At 48.9% G+C, this 9,122-nt stretch overlaps 1 protein-coding gene across 2 annotated transcripts in view; it reads right to left on the minus strand.

Annotated features, from left to right (window-relative positions):
- Positions 1-2,765: 2,765 nt before the first annotated feature.
- Positions 2,766-9,122, minus strand: part of GALNT4 (polypeptide N-acetylgalactosaminyltransferase 4) — a 47,219-nt gene continuing 40,862 nt past the window's right edge. For both annotated transcript variants that reach the window (XM_075586032.1, XM_075586033.1), the window contains one exon: positions 2,766-4,127. In XM_075586032.1, coding sequence (XP_075442147.1) covers positions 3,996-4,127 — 132 coding nt within the window. In that variant the 3' untranslated portion in view covers positions 2,766-3,995. The remainder of the gene's footprint in view (positions 4,128-9,122) is intronic.

Raw genomic sequence — 9,122 nt, forward strand, 5'->3', positions numbered from 1 at the left:
GCCGGATACTTTATTGAGCCTTGTGACCATGAACAGTCTTTTGGAGTCAGATCTCATATGATAAGTGCTGCATGTGGTAGGGGTGAGGAGCTTGTTCAGATAGGTGGGTAGCTTGCCCAGAAAGTATTTGAAGGCAAGACAGGAAAGGTGAACTTTGCGCCTAGTCTCGAGTGATGACCAATCTAGTTCTTTGAGCATTTCGCAGTGATGTGTGTTGTAGTTGCTTTGGAGAACGAAATGACAAATTGAATTGTAGAGGGTGTCAAGTTTGCCAAGGTGGGTTTGGGGTGCCAAGCCATATACTGTGTCTCCATAGTCGATAATTGGCATTTTCATCTGCTGTGCAATACGCGTTCTGACCAGAAGGCTTAGAGAGGATTTGTTCCTGTAAAGTACACCTAGTTTGGCATAAGTTTTGGATGTCAGGGTATCAATGTGCATTCCAAATGTTAAGTGGGAGTCAAATCATATTCCCAGGTATTTAAAACTAGTAAAAGGTGTTAGCGTTGGTTCTGATCTGGAGCTCAGTCACTGAAAGCTTTAAAAATGTAGTCTTGGTCCCAAATACCATTGTTACAGTCTTGTTAGTGTTTAAAAACAGTTTGTTGTGGGAAATCCAGTTTTCGAGTCTCAAAAAGTCAGACTGAAGTATGTGTTGAAGGTCAGAGATGCTATGGGTGTGTTCATATAGGATTGTATCATCTGCATACATGTGTATTGAGGCTTCCTTACAAGCTGTGGGAAGATCATTAATGAACACTGAGAAGAGTAGGGGCCCCAGAACAGAGCCTTGCGGGACACCACAGGTGATATCCAGGGGGTTGGAGTTAGAGCCTGAGATGGACACATGTTGGGATCTACCTGATAGGTAGGACTGAAACCAGTTTAAAGCATGCTTCCCTATTCTAGTGCTCTGGATTTTGTTAAGCAACAGTATCAACAGTATCAAAAGCCTTTGCAAAATCTAGGAATATTGCACCAGTGAGTTGACCCTGTTCCATTCCACACTGGATTTCATTGCAAACTTTTAGCAGGGTAGTTACGGTAGAGTGTTTGGGACGAAAGCCAGATTGGAATTGGCTAGGGAAATTTGTCTTGTTATAGTAATCGCTTAATTGGGACACATTTTTCCATGACTTTAGATAGGATTGGGAGATTGGCCTGTAGTTAGACAGTGTTTTTGTCCCCACTTTTGAAGATTTGGACAACTCTGGCAGTTTTCCAGGTCTTAGGGATATGACCTGCAGACAGGATAGAGTTGAGTATGGAAGCAATTGGTTTGGCAATTGCTGGGGCACCAAGTCTTAGGAACCTAGATTGTAGGGAGTCAGGTCCACATTGGCTGCTTAGTTTTAATTTGAGGAGCGCTTGTGTAATCTCCTCTTCGAATACTAGGCCAAATTGAAAATTGTGGGCAGTGTTGGGAGGGAGTGGGGCTATATGGGTACTCCCAGGATGAGATTCAGGTTTGTGGTTTGGTTGCGTTTCACTAATAAGTTAGTAGCACACCCCACAAAGTAATCAATTAATGCATTTACAATGTCGGTGGGGTTTGTCAGAGTAATATCCCCCTTAGTGATATTACTTGGTGTTGATGGTTAGAAGGCTGGAATATGTTGTTGATAACCTTCCAGAAGTTAGCTGGGTTTGATGTATTCTGGAGGAGATTGTCTGAGTAATATTGTGCTTTTGGGTGCCTTCACAAGTTACCGTGACAAGGGAAATGTAAGCAACCTCACACTTCCTGGTCACTTCCAGAATAGGATGGCATATTTGAATCCAATCATGTAGTAGATATTCAAGAATCTGTACTGGGCTAATTTTGTGGGGGGGCACAATGAGAAAAGTATTTGATGATGACCAATATAAAGATGTTGCCCTTATTGCAGCCCGCGGCACGCTCCCGTGGGTGAATTGGTGCGATAACCTCCCTTTTTCCTCATGCGTGGTTGATTAAAAACAATGACTGCAGCTCCCGCTGGCACGTTGTGCATGTCCTGCTGCAGCCAGGCACAAGCTGCAATAAAGTTGGCTACATCTGTATGGTCCATTTACTGGAGAGTGATGGCCATTAACAATCCCTGCCCTGCAGCGCTTACATTGCGATCTCTCTGCTGCAGGGATTCCCTTTCTCTTCCACCTGCTCTTACATTTGGTACGCTTATTCCATCTACTCCATGGTCCTTTTTTTCTGTAAAGGGCCGTGTTCGTTGTTGGTGCCGTATGAATACAAATATACATACAATAACATACTAACAAAATCTTTGTTTCATCGGATCAAATGGTATGTATGACTGTAATAGGACTTATTGAACAAACTTAGGAAATTGAGGTCTTAAAAAAAAAAAAAAAATATTAAAAACGTGTTCAAGTTGCATTTTTAGCCCCTCTCGCAGCAAAGAGGTAACATTATTGGTATCTGATGCGCAGTGACTGCTCGGTCTGACCTTGACAATGACTCTTTATTGCAATCTTTGCCTCCCAGGGAAAAAAAAAAAAAGCACCAGCATCAAGGACAGATGGCAAGAGCTGAACTCAGAAGGAACATTATTGGCCCATAGTGTTGCTATTCCACAAGATCCCTCCCAGTGATGGAAAGATACCTTAAGGAATGGGCCAGAAGATGCTTCCAGTGTCATAAGACACTTTCTGGAGTAACACTTTTTAAAACTGGGCCTTTATGGTTTACGTAATGAAACCACTGCAATAGTGTACAAACTTGTATTACTTTGTATAATAAATAAAAGCATTTGCCACAAAACAGCTCATTGGAAAAAAAAAGCATATTTTATTTCCCAGTACTTATTTTTCTTATTTTATAACAAATTTAAATTAAATTACATGTACTGTACATGGTAACATTAATAGGTCCATTAAAATGATGATCAGTAGTTTAAAAATCCATTCATCCATCATTATTTCTAATTCTTTTTCCCAAAACTCTTTATGTACCAAATCTAGAAAAAAATATATAATCTTTTTTTATTTTTTATTTACCTTTCTGTTTTTCTGCATCAGATTTTCCAGAAACCTGTACATGATATTTATCTTTAAATATGCATACTAAGTTGCATAGAAACAAGTCTGTAATTTGACACAGGCATTGCATAAAATGCAGGTATAAACAGTGCAGGAACTATTTTTTGGGGTGGGGGTGCTGTACATACAAAATCAGTAACATACATACATTACCATAATGTAATGGGGGCTGCACCGATGGGTGCAGATCTAAAGTCTGTACAGTATTCGTGTGTATTATTGCAAAGTAACAATCAGCTGCAAAAGTGATCCGTTTCTAATAAGTGTCTTTAATGCTCAAAGCAGAACTGCTTACCTTTTGTACTTAGACAGTATGCCATTTCTGTGGCTAACAGGTTAGAGCTTCTGTCTATTCTGACCACTAGAACCAGTGGCACTTCCAATCAAGTCAGGTGGAAGTGGGGAAAAGGGGAGGGAATCTCTCCCAGAAGTACAGTAGGGTCTTCCAACATGTGTGATTTCTTACTATCATATTATGATATACAGTGACATGTCACACAAACATTGGCACAGAATCTTGTGGTAGAGATATGCGATGCAATGCATGAAGCTGCCACAAGATACAGGACATCTTTATACCTTCACTCGATACAAATCCACCACACAAGAGTTGTGAGTTTCATGTTGCACAAAAAAACCAAAAAACACATGAAAACACCAATGGGAAGGATTTAGCAAATTTGTTGAGTCCCATTCAAGCACTTGCTTTAAAACCTCTTAAACTCTCACGAGTGCTTGTCTGTGTGTAACGAGTTTAATGCAGCCTGCATTGCGTAAAAGGCACTTCAGAACATCGTGAAAAATATCTAAATGGTGTCAATGAGTTCTGCTACAATTCTGTCCGGTAGATGCAATTAAATAGTGGAGAGCAACAAGTCTTTTTGGAGGCAAATCAGCTTGAGTTAAGAATGTCCATTCAGTTCTTAGTCCATGCTGACTGGTTGCCTGCAGTCCTTCTACCTCTCAAACTTCCACAGCTGATTTTTATCTGCAACGTTACAAGCGTTCATCTGCACGTCACCTCGGCCATCGGATTTACGGTATGAACTGAGGCACATGCCGGAATGCGGATGATAGATTGTTCCATCCTGCAAGAGCAAAACAAACAGTGGTTACCTTTCCAACCCTTCCCATATAGTTGTGTGAAAAAGAAAGTACACCCTCTTTGAATTCCATGGTTTTACATATCAGGACATAATAACAATCATCTTTCCTTAGCAGGTCTTAAAATTGGGTAAATACAACCTCAGATGAACAACAACACATGACATGTAACACCGTGTCATGATTTATTTAACAAAAATAAAGCCAAAATGGAGACGCCATGTGTGAAAAACTAAGTACTGTACACTCTTATTGCTCCCATAGGAATGAAGATGCCAAGTAGCAGACAGGTGCTGCTAATCAAATGCCCTTGATTAATTGATCATCAGCAAGTGTGACCACCTCTATAAAAGCCAAAGTTCATCAACACCTTTTAGTTAATTACTATAGATTATAAATCATACTGATGATAACATATTTTAATACACCATAATGATGGTTAATTATTATGACACTAAATATATGTTTATTATTTATTAAATCATTCGAAACAGTATATTTCAATCTATACTAGATTATTAATGTTTTACTAATTGTTGATTACAAGCTATATTTCAGGGGTTCATTTATTCAGGATTCCCTTCTTTGGTGCACCTGTTTTTTCCTTTAATTATGTCTGTCCGTGCTCAGTCCACATAATTGCTATTACATAGACCATATGTATAGCACACAGATATGTGCAATGTTTTAATCAGAGAAAAAGGATTTAAATAGTACTTCCCCTCCTCTCGTCATGCTCCTTGAGAAAGCGCCACTGACGGCGTGAAACGCGTGGGAGGAGGAGCTAGGTTCTCCATGTGGATGTTCACATTTTTTATGTAGCCTAATAAAGTTTTTTTATTCAATTTTTGGCTGGTGAGTTTCATCGTTTCTCCAGGTCTGGACGTCACACCGATCCACCTTCACCCTGCTGCTATCCCAGGATTGGACAAGACGCCGACAGAAACGCTGAGCTTCACTGCAAATTTGTGGCCACGAGGATAAGGGACATGGCGACTGATCGTGAGTAAACAGTACACTCCACGCCATACACTAGCTTCTTATTGGACTTATGTGCTTACATTTCAGCTGTTATTTTATCTGTGATATTGCTGACGCACTTCCCCCTGGAGGCTACCCTAATATCCCTCATATAGTGCCCATTTCTGTCACCGGAGAAACTAAATCAATACATTTCTACTGATTATCACACATGCAGCGCAGCTCCTTGAGCTAGAAACCGGCTTATTTTCTACATCAGGAAATACATCAGCAATGATCTTAGAGAAGCAATTGTTGCTGCCCATCAATCTGGGAAGGATTACATGGCCCTTTCCAAACAATTTAAAGTCCATCATTCTACAGTGAGAAAGATTATTCAAAAGTGGAAAACATTCAAGACAGTTAACAATCTTCCCAGGAGTGGAATGAATGACGGTGGGTGGGTGAGTGAGTGAATGAATGACGGTAGGTGGGTGGGTGAGTGAATGAATGAAGGTGGGTGGGTGAGTGAATGAATGAAGGTGGGTGGGTGAGTGAATGAATGAAGGTGGGTGGGTGAGTGAATGACGGTGGGTGGGTGGGTGAGTGAATGAATGACGGTTTGAGTGAATTAATGAAATACGGTGGGTGGGTGAGTGAATGAATGAATGACGGTGGGTGGGTGGGTGAGTGAATGAATGAATGACGGTGGGTGGGTGAGTGAATGAATGAATGACGGTGGGTGGGTGGGTGAGTGAATGAATGAATGACGGTTGAGTGAATGACGGTGGGTGGGTGGGTGAGTGAATGACGGTGGGTGAGTGAGTGAGCGAATGACGGTTTTAGACAGTGACTGGCTGGGTGGGAGACAGTGACTGGCTGGGTGGGAGACAGTGACTGGCTGGGTGGGAGACAGTGACTGGCTGGGTGGGAGACAGTGACTGGCTGGGTGGGAGACAGTGACTGGCTGGGTGGGAGACAGTGACTGGCTGGGTGGGAGACAGTGACTGGCTGGGTGGGAGACAGTGACTGGCTGGGTGGGAGACAGTGACTGGCTGGGTGGGAGACAGTGACTGGCTGGGTGGGAGACAGTGACTGGCTGGGTGGGAGACAGTGACTGGCGGAGACAATGACTGGATGGGTGGGAGACGGTGACTGGATGGGTGGGAGACGGTGACTGGATGGGTGGGAGACGGTGACTGGATGGGTGGGAGACGGTGACTGGATGGGTGGGAGACGGTGACTGGATGGGTGGGAGACGGTGACTGGATGGGTGGGAGACGGTGACTGGATGGGTGGGAGACGGTGACTGGATGGGTGGGAGACGGTGACTGGATGGGTGGGAGACGGTGACTGGATGGATGGGAGACGGTGACTGGCTGGGTGGGAGACGGTGACTGGCTGGGTGGGAGACGGTGACTGGCTGGGTGGGAGACGGTGACTGGCTGGGTGGGAGACGGTGACTGGATGGGTGGGAGACAGTGACTGGCTGGGTGGGAGACAGTGACTGGCTGGGTGGGAGACAGTGACTGGCTGGGTGGGAGACAGTGACTGGCTGGGTGGGAGACAGTGACTGGCTGGGTGGGAGACAGTGACTGGCTGGGTGGGAGACAGTGACTGGCTGGGTGGGAGACAGTGACTGGCTGGGTGGGAGACAGTGACTGGCTGGGTGGGAGACAATGACTGGGTGGGAGACAATGACTGGGTGGGAGACAATGACTGGGTGGGAGACAGTGACTGGGTGGGAGACAGTGACTGGGTGGGTAGGAGACGGTGACTGTGTGGGTGGGAGACGGTGACTGGGTGGGTGGGAGACGGTGACTGGGTGGGTGGGAGACGGTGACTGGGTGGGTGGGAGACGGTGACTGGGTGGGAGACGGTGACTGGGTGGGTGGGAGACGGTGACTGGGTGGGTGGGAGACGGTGACTGGGTGGGTGGGAGACGGTGACTGGGTGGGTGGGAGACGGTGACTGGGTGGGTGGGAGACGGTGACTGGGTGGGTGGGAGACGGTGACTGGGTGGGAGACAGTGACTGGGTGGGAGACAATGACTGGGTGGGAGACAATGACTGGGTGGGAGACAATGACTGGGTGGGTGACAGTGACTGGGTGGGAGACGGTGACTGGGTGGGTGGGAGACGGTGACTGGGTGGGTGGGAGACGGTGACTGGGTGGGTGGGAGACGGTGACTGGGTGGGTGGGAGACGGTGACTGGGTGGGTGGGAGACGGTGACTGGGTGGGTGGGAGACGGTGACTGGGTGGGTGGGAGACGGTGACTGGGTGGGTGGGAGACGGTGACTGGGTGGGTGGGAGACGGTGACTGGGTGGGAGACGGTGACTGGGTGGGAGACAGTGACTGGGTGGGAGACAGTGACTGGGTGGGAGACAATGACTGGGTGGGAGACAATGACTGGGTGGGAGACAATGACTGGGTGGGAGACAATGACTGGGTGGGTGACAGTGACTGGGTGGGTGACAGTGACTGGGTGGGAGACAGTGACTGGCTGGGTGGGAGACAGTGACTAGGTGGGTGGGAGACGGTGACTGGGTGGGTGGGAGACGGTGACTGGGTGGGTGGGAGACGGTGACTGGGTGGGTGGGAGACGGTGACTGGGTGGGTGGGAGACGGTGACTGGGTGGGTGGGAGACGGTGACTGGGTGGGTGGGAGACGGTGACTGGGTGGGTGGGAGACGGTGACTGGGTGGGTGGGAGACGGTGACTGGGTGGGTGGGAGACGGTGACTGGGTGGGAGACGGTGACTGGGTGGGAGACAGTGACTGGGTGGGAGACGGTGACTGGGTGGGAGACAATGACTGGGTGGGAGACAATGACTGGGTGGGAGACAATGACTGGGTGGGAGACAATGACTGGGTGGGAGACAATGACTGGGTGGGTGACAGTGACTGGGTGGGAGACAGTGACTGGGTGGGAGACAGTGACTGGCTGGGTGGGAGACAGTGACTGGGTGGGTGGGAGACGGTGACTGGGTGGGTGGGAGACGGTGACTGGGTGGGTGGGAGACGGTGACTGGGTGGGTGGGAGACGGTGACTGGGTGGGTGGGAGACGGTGACTGGGTGGGTGGGAGACGGTGACTGGGTGGGAGACAATGACTGGGTGGGAGACAATGACTGGGTGGGTGACAGTGACTGGGTGGGAGACAGTGACTGGGTGGGAGACAGTGACTGGCTGGGTGGGAGACAGTGACTAGGTGGGTGGGAGACGGTGACTGGGTGGGTGGGAGACGGTGACTGGGTGGGTGGGAGACGGTGACTGGGTGGGTGGGAGACGGTGACTGGGTGGGTGGGAGACGGTGACTGGGTGGGTGGGAGACGGTGACTGGGTGGGTGGGAGACGGTGACTGGGTGGGTGGGAGACGGTGACTGGGTGGGTGGGAGACGGTGACTGGGTGGGTGGGAGACGGTGACTGGGTGGGTGGGAGACGGTGACTGGGTGGGTGGGAGACGGTGACTGGGTGGGTGGGAGACGGTGACTGGGTGGGTGGGAGACGGTGACTGGGTGGGTGGGAGACGGTGACTGGGTGGGTGGGAGACGGTGACTGGGTGGGAGACAGTGACTGGGTGGGAGACAATGACTGGGTGGGAGACAATGACTGGGTGGGAGACAATGACTGGGTGGGAGACAGTGACTGGGTGGGAGACAGTGACTGGGTGGGTGACAGTGACTGGGTGGGTGACAGTGACTGGGTGGGTGACAGTGACTGGGTGGGTGACAGTGACTGGGTGGGTGACAGTGACTGGGTGGGTGACAGTGACTGGGTGGGTGACAGTGACTGGGTGGGTGACGGTGACTGGGTGGGAGACGATGACTGGATGGGTGGGAGACGGTGACTGGATGGGTGGGAGACGGTGACTGGATGGGTGGGAGACGGTGACTGGGTGAGTGGGAGACGGTGACTGGGTGAGTGGGAGACGGTGACTGGGTGAGTGGGAGACGGTGACTGGGTGAGTGGGAGACGGTGACTGGGTGAGTGGGAGACGGTGACTGGGTGGGTGGGA

The sequence above is a fragment of the Ascaphus truei genome, chromosome 2, assembly GCF_040206685.1.
Source record: "Ascaphus truei isolate aAscTru1 chromosome 2, aAscTru1.hap1, whole genome shotgun sequence".
Classification (NCBI taxonomy): Eukaryota; Metazoa; Chordata; class Amphibia; order Anura; family Ascaphidae; genus Ascaphus; species Ascaphus truei.